General features: G+C 46.3%; 1 protein-coding gene and 1 pseudogene across 4 annotated transcripts in view; both read left to right on the forward strand.

Moving 5' to 3' along the window:
• The window catches only part of VPS53 (VPS53 subunit of GARP complex), a 188,095-nt gene that overhangs the window by 48,284 nt on the left and 118,046 nt on the right, over positions 1 to 21,765 (forward strand). For 2 of the 3 annotated variants that reach the window (XM_030800063.1, XM_030800062.1), the window contains exons 5-6: positions 16,294 to 16,380; positions 21,070 to 21,185. In XM_030800063.1, the coding sequence (XP_030655923.1) occupies positions 16,378 to 16,380; positions 21,070 to 21,185 (119 nt within the window). In that variant the 5' untranslated portion in view covers positions 16,294 to 16,377. Of the gene's footprint in view, positions 1 to 11,940; positions 11,960 to 16,293; positions 16,381 to 21,069; positions 21,186 to 21,765 lie in introns of those variants that run through there. The other variant, XM_030800064.1, reaches the window with a different exon arrangement.
• On the forward strand, positions 19,470 to 20,305 carry LOC100599340 (annotated as a pseudogene). The gene has a single exon (XR_004027017.1). The product of XR_004027017.1 is annotated as a 40S ribosomal protein S4, X isoform-like (transcript).

Genomic DNA, 21,765 nt, shown 5'->3' on the forward strand with positions numbered 1-21,765 from the left:
TATTACTCTGGCTAGGACCTACAGTGTGATATGGAATAAAATTGATGAAAGTGAATATTTTGCTTTGTTGCCATGATATAGTTGGATTTAAATCTACCATCTTGCTTGTTTTGTGTTTGTTCTTGTACTTCCTTGTCCTAGGTTCACAATATGCATCTTTATCACAGTAATATTGTCACTGATATCACAATGATAACATTGTATCACTTCACACGTAATGTAAGAATCTTTTAATAGTAGACTTCTGACGGCTTCCTCACATCCTCTCTGCATTCCACTGTGTCCCACATCTTGTTTTTATATATTATGAACACCATCACTGTTGCTATTTTTGCTTTTTAATTAAAAATAAATTTTAAAAATATTTTTATTGTTTGTCAGTTTTCAAGTTTCTACATTTATTTTATATTTTTTAGAGATGGGGTCTTGCTATGTTGCCCAAGCTGGCCTCAAACTGCTTGGCTCAAGTGCTCTTCCTGCCTTAGCCTCCTGAGTAGCCGGAGACTATAGGCGTCTGCCACCACACCCAGCTATTTTATGTTTTAAGAAGTAAATTGTATTGTGTATATTTAAGGTGTATAGCATATTATAGGATACATATAGACAGTAAAATAGTCTGCAGAGAAGCAAATTAACGTGTTTGTCACCTCACGTAGATCTCTTTTTTATCTCCTTAGATCCGAGTTTTTTCTGTACCGTATTTCTTCTGCCTCATGAACTTCCTTTAGTATTTCTTCTAACACAGTCTGCGGGCAAGAAATGCTCTCAGCTTTTCTTTGCTTGAAAAGTTTTAATTTTGCGGCCGGGCGCGGTGGCTCACGCCTGTAATCCCAGCACTTTGGGAGGCCAAGGCAGGTGGATCACCTGAGGTCAGAAGATCGAGACCAGCCTGGCCAACATGGTGAAACCCTGTCTCTACTAAAAATACAAAAATTTAGCTGGGCATGGCCGGGTGCGGTGGCTCACGCCTGTAATCCCTGCACTTTGGGAGGCTGAGGCGGATGGATCACGAGGTCAGGAGATCGAGACCATCCTGGCTAACACGGTGAAACCCTGTCTCTACTAAAAATACAAAAAAATTAGCCAGGCGTGGTGGCGGGCACCTGTAATCCCAGCTACTCGGCAGGCTGAGGCAGGAGAATGGCATGAACCCGGGAGGTGGAGCTTGCAGTGAGCCGAGATCACGCCACTGCACTCTACCCGGGCGACAGAGCAAGACTCTGTCTCAAAAAAAAAAATATTTAGCCGGGCGTGGTGGCACATGCCTGTAATCCCATCTACCCGGGAAGCTGAGACAGGAGAATCGCTTGAGCCCGGGAGGCAGAGGTTGTAGTGAGCCGAGATCGCGCCACTGCACTCCAGCCTGGGCAACAGAGCGAGACTCTGTATCAAAAAACAAAGAAAAAAAAAGAATTTTTATTGTTTTTATTTTTATGGGTTTTTTGTTTTTGTTTTTGTTTTTTTGAGACAGAGTCTCACTCTGTCACCTAGTCTGGAGCGCAGTGGCGTGATCTTGGCTCACTGCAGTCTCCGCCTCCCGGGTTCAAGCGATTCTCCTGCCTCAGCCTCCCAAGTAGCTGGGATTACAGGCGCCTGTCACTACGTCCAGCTAATTTTTTTGTATTTTTAGTAGAGACAGGGTTTTGCTATGTTGGCCAGGCTAGTCTGAAACTCCTGACCTCAGGCAATCCGCCTGCCTCATTGGACCTCTCAAAGTGCTGGGATTTCAGGCCTGGCTTTTTTTCTGTCTTGAGACAGGGTCTCGCTCTGTCGCCTCGGCTTCAGTGCAGTGATAAAAATCATGGCTCACTGCAGCCTCGACCTCCCAGGCTCAAGTCATCCTCCCACCTCAGCCTCCTGAGTAGCTGGGACTGCAGGCACTCCCCACCACGCCTGGCTAATTTTTTTGTATTTCTCATGGAATCGGGGTTTTGCTGTGTTGCCCAGACTGGTCTTGAACTCCTGGGTTCAAGCGACCCTCTGCCTCAGCCTTTTAAATGTTGGGATTACAGGCGTGAGCCACCACACCTGGCCTGGTTTTTTTCTTGGCAAGTAGCTTGGTGTAACTGATGATGCTTGTAAAAATTTTATTAAATTTCATTTTAGTAAATATAACCTTTTTCAATTTTTTATATAGCTATATTTTAACAGCATTAGTGAGCTATAATTCACATATGATTCATCTATTTAAAGTGTACTGTTTAGTGGTTTTTGATATTACATTATTTTTTAAACCGTGTAAAATATATATATATAATATAGAATTTATTATTTTAACATTTTTAAGTGTATAATTAGTGGTATTAATTACATTCATAATGTACAACCACCACTACCACTATTTCTGAAATTTATTCATCACCCCAAATAGAAACTCTGTAAACGTTCAAACCATTAAGTCCTTCCTTCCCCTGCCCACTTTCCTCAACCTCTTGTAACCTCTATTTTACTTTCTGTCTCTATAAATTTGCCTATTCTGGGTACTTTATATTAATATAAGTGGAATTCTACAATATTTGACACTTTGTATCTGGTGTATTTCACTTCTGTCGTCTTCAGGATTCCTCCATGTTGTGTGAGCACTTTCTTCTCTTTCACGGCTGAACAGTATTCTGCGGTGTGCCACATTGTGTGTGTCCATTCATCTGTCCGTGGGCGCTTGGATTGTTGCCACCGTTTGGCTTTTGTGAACAGTGATGCTATGAATATTGGCATACAAATACCTGTTTGAGTTTCTGCTTCGGTTCCTTTTGCTGTGTACCTAGTGCTGGGCCACATGGTAATTTTTAATCACTGCAATATTTAATCTCTTTAGAAACATTTTTCCATATTGTTCTGAACTTTCATAGATTCAGTCTTTCCATAGACTCAGGTGCATTAACACAAGCGTTCTATTTTGTCTTCATTTAATTAATATAGACAACGTGTTTCTGATTAGCAAGAATCTTAAGCTTTTGTATACAGTGCCTACTCACGGAGACGTTCTCTCCCGCAAAAATAAAACCACCCCGATTTTTTCTTTTATTTAGTTAACTAGTCCCGCAGTTGGACTGTTTCCTTCCCGACCTCAGAAACGCCAAGTCCCGCTTTTCTGCAACATGATTATTGAAAATAGTTTTAGGAAAATACTGCACCAAGAAAGAACACTGCAGTTTATTGTTCTTCTGAGCCATCTCCATATAAATTGGCAGTCTTCAGGAGCCAAGAAAGAAGGTCAAGCATAACTCACCATCTGCTTATTTCCGTGTTAGAGGCAGTCACAAGTTTAAACTAGACTGTACATCTCAAGAGGAAAATGCCATTCATCACCACTGTAACTGCTCTGGCTAGTACCCAGGTCACTCTTGCTTTTGATTGCTAGTAGTTAGAAATTGTGTAAGGAAAATTCCATCCTCAGTTTGAGGTTGTGCATTAGAAAAATTGTGGTATTGCTGCCAACAGAGCAAAGCCTTCTGGATTTCAGGTCCTTGGTACAAGAAGTCACTGAGATATGTTTGTACAGTGGATGGGAATTTGGAATTCTGTCTTCATGGAAGAACTTGGCCTCCTTTTTCCTCTTCCCTCTTTCATCCACGGAAACAGTATTTAGAAGAGCACAGATTCAGTGTTGTGGTTGTGCCGTCACCATTTCCATGTGTAAATCTCCATTTTCTTTTTTTTTTTTTTTTTAATTGAGACGGATTTTCACTCTGTCGCCCAGGCTGGAGTGCAGTGGCGCAATCACCGCTCACTGCAAGCTCCGCCTCCCGGGTTCACGCCATTCTCCTGCCTCAGCCTCCCGAGTAGCTGGGACTACAGGCGCCCGCCACCACGCCCGGCTAATTTTTTGTATTTTTAGTAGAGACGGGGTTTCACCGTGGTCTCGATCTCCTGACCTCGTGATCCGCCCGCCTCGGCCTCCCAAAGTGTGAATTTCTTTACCTTTCATTCAGCAAAAGCAGCAGAAACTTTTGCTTAAACATTTCCTTGTCTTTTGCCACTTGGAGGTGTTGCTTGAAATGCTCTCACCCTCTGGGGTTACCTTTCATCAAAGGAAGCTGCATGAATGCATCCATCACTCTCAGCTATTTCAGGGCTAACTTGTTTTAAGTTAGGGGTGATAACAGATATAGGCAGAACTTTACAATGTAACTGTTGAGTCTTATTTGGGCACTGCTGAATTTGTTTCCCAGCCTCGTCTTGTGATTTTCATTTCTGGCTTGTCTCCTAAAAACAATAAAAATGAGCTCTTTGGTTCACGTTTTCAGTGGATCTGGTTTGCAGAAATTATAAATAAAAGTAACTTACATGGAACAGCACATTTTAACAAACAAGGTGAGAATTACTCCCTTTGCTCTTTGCAGTCCTTTGGTTTCTGGTTCACAAACTTGGAAAGAAATCTGTGCTTTAAATAAAGCCTTCTTATACTCCAGGTTCCTGAGTGGTGTGGAGGAATTTGTGTAAACATCAGTGATTCTCATCTGATGGGCGCCATCTGGCATTTGACCAGGGCGGTCCTGGTTGAGTTCTCGGATGCGTAGGGAAGCAAAGAGCTGTGGACGTGCAGCCATCTGTGGCTGTGAGAGTCCCGCAGCCTCTGCTGCTGTTGAGCACCATCCGGCTGCATTGTTACCATTGCCGAGGCTGGGGAGCGGGCTGCATTGTTACCATTGCCGAGGCTGGGGAGCGGGCTGCATTGTTACCATTGCCAAGGCTGGCCGAAGCACCTCTGTTTCAGCTGGGGATACCTCGTTTCCATAGCAACAGCTCTCAGTGGTGCCAGGGTGGTCAGCAGTAACAAAAGAAGAGACTTTCTCTAAATAGAGGCTACTTAATCCTTGGTGTCCACCCTCAGTGGATGTGGTAAGGGCTTCCGTGTAGGCTTATCAGATGTGGTAGCACTCATCCGTGTTTCTGCTCTCTGGAGGACCCCCTGGCTTTTGAAATGATGCTGCCGTTTTTTTTTGTTTGTTTTTTTTTCGTTGTTTTTGTTTTGTTTTGTTTTTTGAGACGGAATCTTGCTCTGTGCGCCAGGCTGGAGTGCAGTGGCACGATCTCGGCTCACTGCAAGCTCCACCTCCTGGGTTCACGCCATTCTCCTGCCTCAGTCTCCTGAGTAGCTGGGACTACAGGCGCCCGCCACCACGCCTGGCTAATTTTTTGTATTTTTAGTAGAGACTGTGTTCGCCAGGATGGTCTCGATCTCCTGACCTCATGATCCACCTGCCTCACCCTCTCAAAGTGCTGGGATCACAGGCGTGAGCCACCGCGCCTGGCCTCCGACAGTGCTGGGATTACAGGTGTGAGCCACCGCGCCTGGCCTCCGACAGTGCTGGGATCACAGGTGTGAGCCACTGTGCCCGGCGGCTGCCATTCTTTATTCATCGCTCTTTGTATCATTTTGTTTATAATTCAGACATGTATTCCTTACAAGCCCTTTAAAGACCCATCCCCTAGCTAGTGATCTTTTTCTTTCAGTATCTAGCACAGTACATGTAATAGGCACTCACTTTTTAATTGAATGAATGAACAAAAGACTTCAATTTTTTTCTGGAGAATGTCTCATTTTCAGCATGGTTCAAAGATTCCATCCTCTTAATCCATGAGCCGTTCTTCTGAGTCTGCCTGCAGATACTGAACTTAGCCATCTTATTTACAAAGCTCTAAAAGATGAGTAACAACCTTTGATTCTTAGAGGGTAGTCTCATCTGAAATATCCTACTCCATCTGGGAGATATGGGAATACTAATAGTTGCCATTAAGTGAGCACTTTCTGTGAGCTGAGTGCTTTATAAACTCATTCAGGACTCTCTTGGTTGCAGAAGACAAAAATCCCAATTCAAACGGGCTTAGGCAAAAAGGGGGATTATTTGGAAGGATCCTGTTATGTCTCGTTTGAAGAAGTTCAACAAGTCTGACCGTCAGAAGAATAGCGTCTCAGCTGGGCTTGTCAAACAGCTGAAGCCAAAGACTGGAGTAACGCTCAGTGTCTCTCTCTCTGTGTGTGTGTTGTGTGTGTGTGTGTGTGTGTGTGTGTGTGTGTGTGTGTGTGTCGGTCTCATCATCTCTACCTGTAGTCCAGCCTCCTCCCCTTCCCGGGGAACCTAGCTGCTCTCTAACTCAGTTTCACTTCTTGGGACTCCTACCACCTGCGAGAGACAAACTCTTTTTCCCAATTCTAATTCTGGTGGCTCATGCCTGTAATCCTAGCATGTTGGGAGGCCGAGGTAAGCAGATCATGAGGTCAGGAGATCAAGACCATCCTGGCCAACATGGTGAAACCCCGTCTCTACTAAAAATACAAAAATTAGCTGGGTGTGGTGGTGGGTGCCGGTAATCCCAGCTACTCGGGAGGCTGAGGCAGGAGAATTGCTTGAACCCAGGAGGCGGATGTTGCAGTGAGCTGAGATCATGCCACAACGAAGCATGACTCCGTCTCAAAAAAAAAAGTCATGGGAAAACTGGTCCAATGAGGGCCCCGTCAGCTCTTGGACAGCAGACTCTGTAGAAACACGGTGAAAGGAAGATTTCGCATGCGGAGGGGAAGAGTGTTGGGTAAACGATTCCAAAGACATTTTCTACTCTCATATTCCTTACTACCTTTCAGGTAGCTGATAGAATTTTCATTCTAGAAATTATGAAACTGCTTCCTAGAGGATAAGAGGCTTGACAGAAATCACACAGTAACTGGCAGAGCCAAGATTTGAATCCCAGTCTGCTAGTTCAAAATCCCTTGCTTTTAACTCATACAGCATGTTGCTCCCTCCCTCCCTCCCTCTCTCTCTCTTCCTTTTCTTTTCTTTTCTCTTCTCTTTTCTTCTCTTTCTTTCTTTCTTTCCTTTCTCTTTCTTTTCTTTTTCCTCCCTCCCTCCCTCCTTTCCTTCCTGCTTTTTCTCCCTTCCCTTCCCTTTTCCTTTTCCTTTCTTCTTTCCTTTCTTTTCTTTTCTTTCTCAGTCTCACTCTGTTGCCCAGGCTGGGGTGCAGTGGCACAATCTTGGCTGACTGCAACCTCCACCTCCTAGGTGCAGGCGATTCTCCTGCCTCATCCTCCCCAGTAGCTGGGATTACAGGTCTGTACCGTGATGGCTGGCTAATTTTTGTATTTTTAGAAGAGACGGGGTTTCACCATGTTGGCTAGGCTGGTCTCGAATTCCTGACCTTAGGTGATTTGCCTGTCTCGGCCTCCGAAAGTGCTGGGATTACAGGCGTGAGCCACTGCACCTGGCCCAGCATGTTGCTTTTCCATATAATAGAAAAGGGAACCAGCAGATAGATGTCAAGTTGGAAAACAGAAATGGTAGCAAAATAGTGGAAAAACCTAATTTTCTCCCCAGTAACCTTGAAGAATAGCACCTTTTTTTTTCACAGAACAGTCTAAAGCCATACTAGCTCTTCGGAAAAAGAACAACCTTTCCTCCTTCATGCAGTGGCCACAAAGGGGATCTCGGTTTAAAATCTCTGTGAAAGGCTGCCGGTGGACTCACAGGATAAAGGCAGCATAATTCTCTGATGGCGCAAACTGCAAAATTAGATGCTCCTGAGAGCCAGAGGGATGCTTATTTCTTAAGGCATTGCCAATGAATCAGAGCCCCTCTATCTACTAAGGTGGCAGACAACAGTTCTGCAAAAAAAGAAAAAAGAGAAAGAAGAAAGCAGAGTCTGTGCCAGGTTCCACACTCCTTATCTTCCACACATGACCTCCTGTGGCTTCAAGAGCCTACTCAGAGTCTCCTCCAGGAGGCAAGGAAAATTCAGAGTAGTGGTTACAGTTAGGATGCACAGAAATACAAAGATGCTGGAATTGGTTTTGCTGAGCCTTTTAGGCTAATTCAGTGGGTTGCTTTTCATCTCCTGTTTACAGAATTTGAGTCTTAAAAGAGGACCACGACAGTCGCTGCTTTATAATACTGTCAGATACAGACTGTGGCTCCAGTGCCCAGTTCACCACTGCTCAGTTCAGAAACTTGAGTGGGGGCAGATTAAACACACTTGCCGCTTTATAACACCGTCAGATACAGGCTGTGGCTCTGGTGCTCAGTTCAGAAACTTGAGTGGGGACAGATTAAATGCAGTCGCTGCTTTATAACACCGTCAGATACAGGCTGTGGCTCCAGTGCTCAGTTCACCAGTGCTCAGTTCAGAAACTCGAGTGGGGGCAGATTAAACACACTTGCCGCTTTATAACACCATCAGATACAGGCTGTGGCTCCGGTGCTCGGTTCAGAAACTCCAGTAGGGGCAGATTAAACAGAGTCGCTGTTTTATAACACCGTCAGATACAGGCTGTGGCTCTGGTGCTCGGTTCAGAAACTGTAGTAGTGGCAGATTAAACACAGTCACTGCTTTATAACACTTTAGGATGCAGGCTGTGTGTTTGTAGAATTTGAGTCGTAAAAAGGGCCACGACAGTCGCTGCTTTATAACACCTTTAGATGTAGGCTGTAGCTCCAGTGCTCCGTTCAGAAACTCTAGTGGGGTAGATTAAATGCAGACATTTTTGGGAGTGATTAGTTCTGTTTTTAATCCACATACAGCTTGGAATGGAAAGTAGCCACCTTTTAATTTTTTTATTATTACTTTTTTTCCCTTTTTTTTTTTTTTTTTAGATGGAGTCTCGCTCTGTTACCAGGCTGGAGTGCAATGGCACGATCTCGGCTCACTGCAACCTCTGACACCCTGGTTCAAGTGATTCTCCTGCCTCAGCCTCCCCAGTAGCTGGGATTACAGGCACACGCCACCACGCCCAGCTAATTTTTGTATTTTTAGTAGAGATGGGGTTTCACCATGTTGGGCAGGATGGTCTTGATCTCTTGACCTCATGATCCACCTGCCTCAGCCTCCCAAAGTGCTGGGATTACAGGCACGAGCCATCGCGCCTGGCCTACTTTTTTTTTTTGAGACAGAGTCTGTCTCTGTCACCCAGGCTGGAGTGCAGTGGCGCAATCTTGGCTCACTGCAACCTCCGCCTCCTGGGCTCAAGTGATTCTCGTGCCTCAGCCTCCTGAGTAGCTGGAACTATAGGTGTGCACTAGCACACACAGCTAATTTTTTTAGTATTTTTAGTAGAGACGGGGTTTCGCCATGTTGGTCAGACTGGTCTTGAACTCCTGGCTCACATAATCCACCCTCAGCCTCGCAGCATGCTGGGATTATAGGCATGAGCTACTGCCCCCCCCCCGGCCAACCACGTTTTTATTTTAAAAAGTGTCTAGGGACAGTGCCAGAGTCATTCTTTTAGCACATTTCTGATTAGCCAGGTAGTGAAGGTATTTTTGTATTTCTTAAAAAAACCTTAACTTCTTGTAGGTCCTATGATTCTTCCAGTTGCACACCAATCTTCTTTCTATATGACTCATGATCAGAGGTTAGATGTCACATATTAGGTTATGTGTTGAGAATGGACTTGCCTTGATAGCGCCAATACTTCAGAGGAGTTTTTAAACTCTGCAAAATGAATTATAGTAAATTTCCCCAACTTTAGTACCTTATTAAAACAAGCAAAAGTATTCCAGCCAGAAAAAAGTCTGGCAGATAGTTTATCTATCTTGGAGACTGTGACATGTAAGATTGTGTGAGTCTTATTTGTTTGCTGGAAGAAAAAAGCAATACCTTCAGCAGAGGCAGTTCTGGTAGGATGCCAGGTTTAATGTAAGAGAGAAGGGGATAGAAACCCTTTCTCTGAGATAGGATCATGCAGACTTCTTCATATGTGAGACCTAAGTGTATAACTTAGCCCCTTTTTTGCCTTTCTTAGCTGCATGTCATATGTTTTAGGGTGTTTGGCTAGAACACAGTAGCTATGATCCCATTAGCATGTCACCATAACATGACATGACCTGCAGTATCACAGACTTCCATGTGAGCTGTGTCCAAGAAGATCGGTCCTTTCTAGTGGTCAGTTGCCTACAGAGGCCTCTGTCGCACTTTTTACTCCACGATTCAACATTTTTTAGAATTTACTGATCCCATGTAGCATCTTGGGCATTAGACTCTGTATAAGCCAAATAGAGAATGCTTACAGAAAGCATGAAGCTGTGATTTTGAACCACTGCTCATGGTTGGGCCTGGAGTTAGAGGAATGGTTATGAGCGCACTTATTCGAGCAGTAGCCTCAGCACCAGCACTCCTACAGGTGCACTGTGATACCTTCAATCAGTGGGTGATATTTGTCAAGGTCCCACTGTGCTGTAGCCTTGGTTAGATGCTGTAGGTGAGGTGACCCTATGATTTATCACCAGAGTCACTTTGAGAAGGAGAGGGAGCTATTAATAATTATACTGAATCATAAACTCAACGTGTCCCTGGTAAACCAAATGGGTGATTGGCTTAGCTGTGGGCCCTGTAGGAATGCCATTCATATCCTTGGTCCCCATTCTAAAGGATGCTTATAACCCTGCTAAAGGGCTAATACTCATACACTAAACCAGTGGTCCCCAACCTTTTTGGCACCAGGGAGCAGTTTTTTGGAAGACAGTTTTTCCATGGACCAGGGAGGGGGACATGGTTTCAGGATGAAACTGTTCTACCTCAGATAATCAGGCATTAGTTAGATTCTGTTAAGGAGCTTGCAACCTAGATCCCTCGCATGCGCAGTTCACAGTAGGGTTCGCGCTCCTATGAGAATCTAATGCCGCTGCTGATCTGAGGAGGCATGAAGCTCAGAAGGTCATGCTCACTCACTTGCCCACTGCTCACCTCCTGCTGTGCGGCCTAGTTCCTAACAGGCCACGGACTGGTACTGGCCCACGGCCCAGGGCTTGGGGTCCCCTGCACTAAACAATTCAAGAACATTATGTTTAAAAAAGTCCTCTTCTGTAATTAACCCATTGCCCGCCCCCAAATAAATTTCTCTCCTGCTAAATCATTCCCAAGCAGACGTATGCAAGCATTTCTCATCTTTAAAAATTACTCCCTTTACCCCATCTATTGCCCTATTTTTCTTCCTTTCTCATAGCAAAAACTTCTTGAAAAAAAAGTCTATACCAGGGTCAGCAAGCTTTCTGTTAAGGGCTAGATAGTAAATATTTTAGCCTTTACTGACCATATGGTCTCTGTTGTAACTATTTATCTCTGCCATTGTGTGGCAAAAGTCCCCATAAACAATACTTAAACAAATGAGTTTGGTTGTGTTCCAAAAACACATTGTTTACAAAAACAGGTGGCAGACATGGCAGACTGGCTTCAGCCCACGGGCCATCATTTGCTGGCCTGCTCTGTGATCACAGCCCCTACTTCATCATGTCATCGCTGTCCATTCCCTTGACTGCATTGAGACTGCTCTCGTCAAGGTCACCAACAACTTCCCTCTTGTCAAAATCAGTAGCAGCTGTCTTCATTTTTTTTTTTTGAGATGGAGTCTCGCTCTGTCGCCCAGGCTGGAGTGCGGTGGCACCATCTTGGCTCACTGCAACCTCTGCCTCCTGGGTTCAAGCGATTATCCTGTCTCAGCCTCCCGAGTAGTTGGGATTACAGGCACCCGCCACCATGCCTGGCTGATTTTTGTATTTTGAGTAGAGACAGGGTTTCATCATATTGGTCAGGTTGGTCTTTAACCCCTGACCTCAGGTGATCCGCCCGCCTTGGCCTCCCAAAGTGCTGGGATTATAGGCCTGAGCCACTGCGCCCAGCCTCTTATATGAGTGTTTAACAACAGAAGGCACAATCACTCTCTTCTCCTCCTTCAAACGCTTCTGTTTGCCTTCTGTAACACCCATTGTCCCTGATTTTTTCTCATGTCACTGGTGGTTTTTCTCTGCATCTCTGCTTTTTTTATGTTAGACTTCTGAATATTGGCATGCCCAAGGGTCAGCCCTGTGCCGTCTTCTCTTGTCTATTCTCTCTTCCTAGGTGACTTCTTCTAATCTTACAGACTTACATATCATCTCTAAAGTGATGACTTCTGAATTTAAATCCCAACCTATCATCTCTCTTCCAAGCTCCAGAATCTTCTGTCCAAATTACTGTCTCTACTTGATCTCAAGTAAGCTATGTTTTTTTGGTGGGGACAGAGTTTTGCTCTTATTACCCAGGTTGCAGTGCAGTGGTGCTATCTCAGCTCACTGCAACCTCCGCCTCCTGGGTTTAAGTGATTCTCCTGCCTCAGCCTCCCGAGTGGCTTGGACTACAGGCGCCTGCCACCACGCCCATCTAATTTTTGTATTTTTAGTAGAGACGGGGTTTCACCATGTTGGCCAGGCGGTCTTGAACTCCTGACCTCAGGTGATCCGCCCGCCTCGGCCTCCCAAAGTACTGGGATGACAGGCGTGAGCCACCGCGCCCAGCCTACTGTCTGTATTTCTACCAACACTCCGGTCACAACCACTAAGTAATTTCTAAGAAGTTCCAAACTTTCTCTACATTTCTGCTTTTCTTCTGAGCCCTTAGCAGAATCCCCCTTAGCACTCCGTTCACAGCAATACAGGCTTTTTCCAGCCTTCGCTTCAAAACTGTTCCACATCTGTCCATTACCCAGTTCCAAAGCCATGTTTTCAGGTATTTACTATAGCAATAGCCCACTTCTTGATACCAGTTTTCTTAGTCTGTTTTATGTTACTGTAACAGAATAGTACAGACTGAATCATTTATGAAGAAAAGAGATTTCTTTCTTATAATTCTGGAGGCTGGGAAGTCCAAGGTCAAGGGGCCCACATCTGGCAAGGGCTTCTCACCGCATCATCCCGCGTGAGGGCCTTCTCACCACGTCGTCCCGCGGCGAGGTCCTTCTCACCGTATCATCCCACGTGAGGGCCGGCGAGGGCCTTCTCAGCACATCGTCCCACGGCGAGGGCCTTCTCACTGCGTCGTCCCATGGCAGAGGTGGAAGGCAAGAAAGTGTGTACATGCGGCTGGGCGCGGTGGCTCACGCTTGTAATCCCAGCACTTTGGGAGGCCGAGGCGGGCAGATCACGAGGTCAGGAGATCGAGACCACGGTGAAACCCCGTCTCTACTAAAAATACAAAAAATTAGCCGGGCGTGGTGGCGGGCGCCTGTAGTCCCAGCTACTCGGAGAGGCTGAGGCAGGAGAATGGTGTGAACCCGGGAGGCGGAGCTTGCAGTGAGCCAAGACTGCGCCACTGCACTTCAGTCTGGGTGACAGAGCGAGACTCCGTCTCAGAAAAAAAAAAAAGTGTGTACATGCATGAGAAAGTGGCTGAACAGATCCTTTTATCAAGAACCCACTCCCGAGATAATGCCATTCATTCGTTCGTGAGGGCAAACCCCTCATGATCTGGTCACCTCGTAAAGGCCCCGCCTGTCAACACCGTTGCATTGGGGATTATGTTTCCAACACATGAACTTTGGGGACGCATTCCAGCCATAGGCACCCTTAACGTATTGCAGATAGGACTCTTCACCTCCAACCCTGCCACCGCCACACACACCTGCGTGTCGAACCCGTCCTCCTCCTGCATTCCCTAGTTCAGTCAGTGAACCCTGTCCTGGCTTTTCAAACCAAAACCCAGGAGTCATCCTTGGTTCTTCCCTCTCCCTCATTACCTACACACAGTCCGTCACTGAGTCCTATGCATTGTACCTTCCTGGAAACCCTGAATCGCTCGGCGTCTTCCCGTCATCACCGGCTGCCTCATCTAGGCCTCCACTGTCTCATGTGGACACTGCAGCAACTTCCCACAGGCCTTTCACTCCTGCTTTCCCTCCTGCCCCTGCACAGCCCCTTTGCCACATAGCAGCCAGGACAGTCTTTTATACAAGTAAGCCATACATCCGTCCCTTGTTTAAAACCCTTCAGTGGCTTTCATTTGCACTTAGACCAGAATCCTCATGCTTTGAGGCCCTCCATGCTCTGGCTCCTGCCTACCTCTCCAGATTATTTCTAGACACTTTCCGCTGCGATATTACACTACCACCTACTGTCTTTCTTTTTGGACCTCCAAAACACCGAGGTCTTTTCTCTATCAGAATCTTTGCATTTGCTGTTCTCTCTGCTTAAAATCCTCTTACTCCAGGCCGGGCGCGGTGGCTCATGTCTGTAATCCCAGCACTTTGGGAGGCTGAGGTGGGCAGATCACGAGGTCAGGAGATCGAGACCATCCTGGCTAACACGGTGAAACCCCATCTGTACTAAAAATACAAAAAATTAGCCAGGTGTGGTGGCAGGTGCCTGTAATCCCAGCTACTTGGGAGGCTGAGGCAGGAGAATTGCTTGAACCCAGGAGGCAGAGGTTGCTGTGAGCCGAGATCACGCCACTGCACTCCAGCTTCGGCGACAGAGCAAGACTCCATCTCAAAAAAAAAATAAAAAAATCCTCTTACTCCAAATCTGCAAATTCTGACACCTCCTCATCCTGCAGGTCCCGATTCGTGTGCCCTTTCTCAGGAGACCTTCCGTGACCACCGTCTCCCTTATTCTCATCACTCTGCATAAGTCCTTCACCACAACTGTCACACTTAGGAATTATCTTGTTTCTTTATTTTGTTGTTTTTCCAGGATCTCCTCCCCCTTACTTACTTCTCAAAGTAAGTTCATTCCTTGAGGACAGAGAGAGAGACCATACTTTCTTGTTTACCACTGGATTCCCAATGCCTAGAATCATGCCTGCTATATGGGAGGGATTCAGTAAATACTCACTGAGTGATTGAAGGAGTGAATTAAGGAGATGCTGACTCGTGCCTAGTACTATAACTGCCTCAGGAATTCATAGTCTTTAGTCATGGACGGTCCAGTGCATTTGGTCTGTACACGTCTGTGGGCTGCTGGCACTCTCACAGGCACTTTAGCTGTAGGTAGTCTTTAGTCACGGAGGGTCCAGTGCATATGGTCTATACACGTCTGTGGGCTGCTGGCACTCACAGGAACTTTAGCTGTAGGCAGTCTTTAGTCATGGACAGTCCAGTGCATTTGGTCTCCACATCTGTGGCCTGCTGACACTCACAGGCACTTTCTGGTCTCCACGTCTCACATCCCCTCCTGGCAGAAGCTGCAGCTGTGTTGTAATACTTTTATCGTGTAGCATCTGTCTTTGTAGGTTTTTATTTCAGTGGAAATACTGGGCTCACCATTAGCTTTTTGCTTGTTTTTTGAGACAAGATCTCACTCAGTCACCAGGCTGGAGTGCAGTGGCATGATCACAGTTCACTGCAGCCTTGACCTCCCAGGCTCAAGTCATCTTCCCACCTCAGCCTCCCGAGTAGCTGAGACTACAGGTGTGTGCCACCGTGCCTGGCTAACTTTTTTTTTTTGCAGAGACTGAGTCTCGCCATGTTCCCCAGGCTAGTCTTGAACTCCTGGGCTCAAGCAATCCTCCTGCCTCAGCCTCTGAAGTGCTGGGATTACAGGTGTGAGCCACCGTTAACTTTCAGCGTTCCTTCTTTCCTTCCTTCCTTCTTTCCTTCCCTCCCTCCCTCCCTCCCTCCCTCCTTCCTTCCTTCCTTTCTTCCTTCCTTCCTTTCTCTTCCTTCCTTCTTTTCTCTTTCTTCCTTCCTTTGTCTTCCTTCCTTCTTTTCTTTTCTTTTCTTTTCTTTTCTTTTCTTTTCTTTTCTTTTCTTTTCTTTTCTTTCTTTGTGATGGAGTCTCGCTCCGTCACCCAGGCTGGAGTGCAGTGGCGTGATCTCAGCTCACTGCAAGCTCTGCCTCCCGGGTTCAAGCAATTCTTCTGTCTCAGCCTCCTGAGTCGCTGGGACTACAGGCGCCCGCCACCACGCCTGGCTAATTTTTTATATTTTTATTAGAGACGGGGTTTCACCATGTTAGCCAGGATGGTCTTGATCTCCTGACCTCGTGATCCGCCCGCCCCGGCCTCCCAAAGTGCTGGGATTACAGGCTCGAGCCACCGCGCCCGGCCCAGTGTTTCTTTCTAAGTGCATTTCATTGGTTTTCAAATGGCTTACTGTGAAAGTCTTTAAGATTTGTTGCAGTTCTGGAGTCCCCATTCACGATTCAGGTTTTTTTGGATGCACAATCTGGAACTTCCAAGTCCAGAGCTTTCCCTTGCCCTAGTTTAGAGCTGCCCTTGTCCCTCTGTGTGAGGCTTTGCATACACCCACACACAGAGATCTACTTGTCCTATTTGCTGTTATCAATGACATGTGCAGTGATCACTGAGATAGGGGGAATCATTTAGTTTAAGTGGAAACTTTGTGAGGAACGTTGGTAAGAGTCCCGAGTGTTTGCCTGTTCGCAGATACTGGACTCCATAGGTCTCTACTGTTTTGGTCCAGAAAAATTGTTGGCGTAAGTACAATGAATCAAGAGAACTTTATGAAAATTTCTTTTGTGCCCAGCATTGATTACAGTTAGTGACTGGTGCTGTCTCGAACCGCCTTTTGTTTTTCATGTATTTCTCTTACTCTAGGCGCTTGAAGAGGCTCAGAAAGCTATCCAACAACTCTTCGGCAAAATCAAAGATATCAAAGACAAAGCTGAAAAATCAGAGCAAATGGTGAGTTCTGGTTTCTTCCTAACCTTTTTGCACCAAAAGAGGAAGCGAGCTTCTCATCTAGGCATTCTAATAATGAGCTTTTTCTAATAATGGCACCTCCTGCCAAGCACAGTCATCTGCATCTCTAAAGCAAGCCCCCTGTGAATGCGTTCAGATCAATTCAAGGGGAGTTGCTGGTCAGCGGTGACTCACCATCTCTGCTGCCCTGGGTTTGCAACCCTGGTTTTAAATAGGCAACTTTTTTGGTTTGTTTGTTTTTTGTTTTTTTTTTTTTTTTTTTTTTTTTTGAGATGGAGTCTTGCTTTGTTGCCCAGGCTTGGAGTGCAGTGGTGTGATCTTGGCTCATTGCAACCTCTGCCTCCTGGGTTCAAGCGATTCCCCTGCCTCAGCCTCCCAAGTAGCTGGGATTATAGGCACCAGCCACCACGCCCAGCTAATTTTTTGTATTTTTAGTAGAGATGGGGTTTCACCATGTTGGCCAGGATGGTCTCGATCTCCTGACCTCGTGATCCACCCGCCTCGGCCTCCCAAAGTGCTGGGATTACAGATGTGAGCCACTGTGTCCGGCTGCAACTTTTTTTTTTCTCCTTTCTGAAAATAGTTTCCTAGTCATTTTGGATTTTCCTTTCCCTAACATTTCTCGGTACTGGTATCATGCATTTCTCCATCGAGATGTACAGTTTGTAGCTCAATGCACACTGAGAATGGTCCTGGAGCCGGGAGGAGGGAGGGATGGAGGGCGGGGGGATGCCCCTGTTCATGATCCGTGTGTGTGGTTTCGGTTGAGTTCTCCCTTGACGAATTTGTGTCCCCTGGTGATGTGCTCAGAAGCTTGCCCTGAAGACCGAGAATCCAGCATTCACCTTTTCCTCCTCCATGGGAGGCGCTGGGAAGTGCTGGATCCTGGGTTCAGATTCAGACTCTATAATGTCCTGTCTCTCAGTTGTCTCAGAATTCCAGTTTCTTCAACTGTAAAATAAGAATAATGGCATTTGCCTCACAGGATTGTTGTGAGGATTAAACGTATGAAGAGCACTGAGCATAGTCCTAGGGACCTGGATTTTCTGTGGTCCTTCCCCAAGGGTACACCCAGGGGCCCTCGTCCTTCCCCAAGGATGCACCACACCCAGCAGCACCCAGGGGCCCTCGTCCTTCCCAAGGTGCACCACACCCAGCAGCACCCAGGGGCCCTCGTCCTTCCCAAGGGTGCACCACACCCAGCAGCACCCAGGAGCCCTCGTCCGTCCCAAGGGTGCACCACACCCAGCAGCACCAGGGATGCTCAAAGTGTGATGATCAGTGAGAGTATCTGATGCTGCTTTTGCTGGAGTTGATTGCATTTATTGATATCCTTATGATGCTCATCTGTGTTCTGGAGTATGCTTCCTCTTCCAACCAAGGGGGTTTGCAGTGACAGTTTACTCGCAAGTTCTGAGATGTCTTATTTTAAAGCAGCTTGCTTTCCTGGACAGTGCTGTGCTGAAGGGAGGAAGAGGTGGGGGTGAGGAGAGAAGTGATCTTTGTTGAGCTCCTTCAGTGCCGGCAGTGTGCTGGCTCCTTTATATCAGCTCTCTAATGTAGCCTTCACAACAACCTTATGAACTAGGCTTTATGACCAGTATTAGCTTTGCGATTACCCATCTTATAGAGGAGAAAACTGAGACTCAGTGAGGCTGAGAAACTTGTTCTAGGATGCAGCGTTGGTGAGTGGTAGAGCTGGGGTTCAGCCCTAGATCTGTCTGACTCTACAACCTCCCATTTCATGCTCTGCCCATTTTCGCAGCCCAAGGGCAACAGTTGAGGCAAATCAACTTGGGCATTCTGTCTCACAGGCGGTCTCGTGTAAGTCAGTTGAGGCGAATCAACCATGGGCATTCTGCCTCGCAGATGGTCTCGTGTAGGTTTGACCTGAGTACCCCTGGTGTGCCCTGCCATTGATGGCTTTGTTTAGGGAAAAATCAGTGGTTCAGTTTGTCTAGAGAAACACAGGCTGTGGGATGGGGAGTGATGGGAGATCCTGGGAATAAAGAGACCAGTCAGCTCCAGTGCAGAGCAGTGAGGGCCTGAACAAGGAATAGAGAGAAGGGATCGATTCTTGAGATGAAGCAGAGGGAGAATATTTAGGACTTAATGACTTCATGATGCAGGGAACAGGAAGAGTCATAGATGACTGTGACTTTGAACACGGTGATTAAAGACCCCGATGCGGCCGGGCACGGTGGCTCATGCCTGTAATCCCAGCACTTTGGGAGGCCAAGGCAGACAGATCACTTGAGGCCAGGATTTCTAGACCAGCCTGGCCAACATGGCAAAACCGTGTCTCTACTAAAAGTACAAAAATTAACCAAGTGTCGTGGTGCACACCTGTAATCCCAGGTACTCTGAAGGCTGAGGCAGAGAATCACTTGGCTGGGAGGTGGAGGCTGCAGTGAACCAAGATCGCACCACTGCACTACAGCCTGGGCGACAGAGCGAAACTCCATCTCAAAAAAAAAAAAAATAAATAAATAAAGACTCCCTATGTTAGACTGAAGCTAAAAACCCTGGAAGAGATACAGAGATTTTTTTGTAGGAAAAAGGATGCTGATTTGAGAGTTGCAAGTGGGTGATCAGATTACAGGGCCAATCTTCAGCCTTCTATATCTAGCTTATTATACCACTCCTGATTTATTTATTTATTTATTTTTTGCCCCAAATTTAAGTATTTGGTAAAGTGGTGGTGGTCTTAAACTTTTTTTTTTTTAAATTAATTGGAAACAGATTATTTGGGGGTTATAGAAGGAAGGAAGGCTTGATGGGGAAGTCCCCATGAAAGAAGCTTTTTATAGCTAAGATCCAGGTGAGGCTTGCAGGATCGTGGGTATGGAATTGAGCTGTGTAGGTCATAACCTGTATGAGTTCACCTAGGGTGATCAGACCCTGAAAGAGCAGGGCACATGAACTCACGGCCGAGTTTCTTACTTTAATGGGATGTATTGCTTGGTATCCAGGGCACTCCCTTCCTTCCAGGTGTCACAGAACCTGGGCAACCAAATTGCTATTAAGAAACTTTCACCACGTGCACCGGAAGATGGAGGTCCTCTTTTCCTTGCCTAATGCAGCCATGGCTCGTGGTGCCAAGAAGCATCTGAAGCGGGTAGCAGCTCCAAAGCATTGGATGCTGGATAAATTGACCGGCGTGTTTGCTCCTCGTCCGTCCACCAGTCCCCACAAGTTGAGAGAGTATCTCCCCCTCATCATTTTCCTAAGGAACAGACTTAAGAAGATTTGCATGCAGAGGTTCATTAAAATTGATGGCACGGTCCGAACTGATATAACGTACCCTGCTGGGTTCATGGATGTCATCAGCATTGACAAGACAGGAGAGAATTTCCATCTGATCCGTGACACCAAGGATCGCTTTGCTGTACATCGTATTACACCTGAGGAGGCCAAGTACAAGTTGTGCAAAGTGAGAAAAATCTTTGTGGGCACAAAAGGAATCCCTCATCTGGTGACTCATGATACTTGCACCATCCGCTACCCTGACCCCTCATCAAGGTGAATGACACCATTCAGATTGATTTGGAGACTGGCAAGATGACCGATTTCATCACGTTCGACACTGGCAAGCCGTATATGGTGACTGGAGGTGCTAACCTGGGAAGAGTTGGTGTGATCCCCAACAGAGAAAGGCACCCTGGATGTTTTGACGTGGTTCATGTGAAAGACACCAGTGGCAACAGCTTTGGCACTCGACTTTCCAACATTTTCACTATTGGCAAGGGCAACAAACGATGGATTTCTCTTCCCCGAGGAAGGGATATCCGCGTCACTATTGCCGAAGAGAGAGACAAGAGACTGGTGGCCAAACAGAGCAGCGGGAGAAATGGTCTGCGGGTGACATGTTAGATCTTTGTACGTAATTAGAAATAATGTGGCATGATAAAACACACACACACACACACACACACACACACACACACAAAACAAAAACAAAACTTCTTAGTCAGCGTGGACCAAGAGACACAGTGGATGATTTCGCCTGGGTGTCAGTAAAGTTGGGGGATTTTTCCAGCTTCTCTATTGAATATGCTTTTCTGGTGACTGAAATATACTTGCGTTCCCAGAGACGGCTTCTCTTGGACTTGCTGAAACAACACTGTCAGGTTCTTACCCCCCAAATTGCCTTCTCACTCCCTGAAGACTGCTCCTGCCCTCCTAGTAACTTACATGTTAAGCGTATGTTACAGGGCTTATATTTCAGTCTTCTCGAGATTTGAAAGTCTTTTCTTTGCTGGAAGCTCAGGCCCTCATTCCGTTAGTAAAGACCGTCTGAGTACCATGTACTGACTGATAGGTGATTTGTGTGGCCCACACTTTCCTCACCTTGTTCAGGAGGAAAGGTGCTGTGCTTGCCTCCTCTGTACTGAATTGCTGTTTGGATCATTTCATTCGGGGTAAAAAATAAAGTTCATTTCATGCTTACAACTGAAGGTTTTATAACCCTGAGTAAAGTCCAAAGAGATGCCACATTAAATTTTAAATGCCTGGTTGGAGATTATTTTTATTTTGTATTGTGAGAATGTTTGCTAACCTGAGATTTTTCCCTGCTTCATCTGCATTCGTTTCTTATGGAGCTACTTGCAGAAGCGTTTTACATCTTTCTTAACCGTCTTCCTTTCTCTCTTGTGGTTTTTCAATGTTTAGGTGAAAGAAATCACCCGTGATATTAAGCAATTAGATCACGCCAAACGCCACCTGACCACCTCAATCACAACACTGAACCACCTGCACATGCTGGCAGGCGGCGTCGACTCCCTTGAGTAAGCAATGCCAACTTTCTCTTTTGGGGCCACGGGAAATGTATCACATTAAGAAAATGGTGTTGTCGGCCTATTTATTTCTCAGCCAGGAAAGTCTCTCTATCCTGCCCCACTTTCTGCGAATTGGCTTCAAGTGTTCAGTCACCATTTTTGCTTTGTGCCCTCTGGTGTTCAGAACCTAACACACTGGCAGCTAGTCAGAAGGGGACCCCAGAAGCCTTTCAGAACGACTCCAAGAATGTGGCCCATCTTCAGGCTGTGGCTCTGTACCATCCAGGCAGACGGAGTAACGCGGGCCCGTATTCACTCCCTGCTGCTTCTGCCCCGGCAGGTTTCCTGCTTGCATTGGGCTGAGTTGTGCTGTCATGGAAGAGACCCTATGAGACAGAACTCAATCATTCAAACCACTTTTTTTTTCAATCTGCTTTTTATCAAGTAGCTTTCCATTTGGCTTGTAGAGGGAATGATACATCAGAACATTAGAAATAGAGAAGGAAGAGCTGGTGATTTACTACAAAGGAGCAATCTGAAGCCTCCTTTACTAGCAAGATTCTGACACTCCAGCTCACCTCTGTGGCCC

This window comes from Nomascus leucogenys, chromosome 19, assembly GCF_006542625.1.
Source record: "Nomascus leucogenys isolate Asia chromosome 19, Asia_NLE_v1, whole genome shotgun sequence".
In the NCBI taxonomy this organism is placed as follows: domain Eukaryota; kingdom Metazoa; phylum Chordata; class Mammalia; order Primates; family Hylobatidae; genus Nomascus; species Nomascus leucogenys.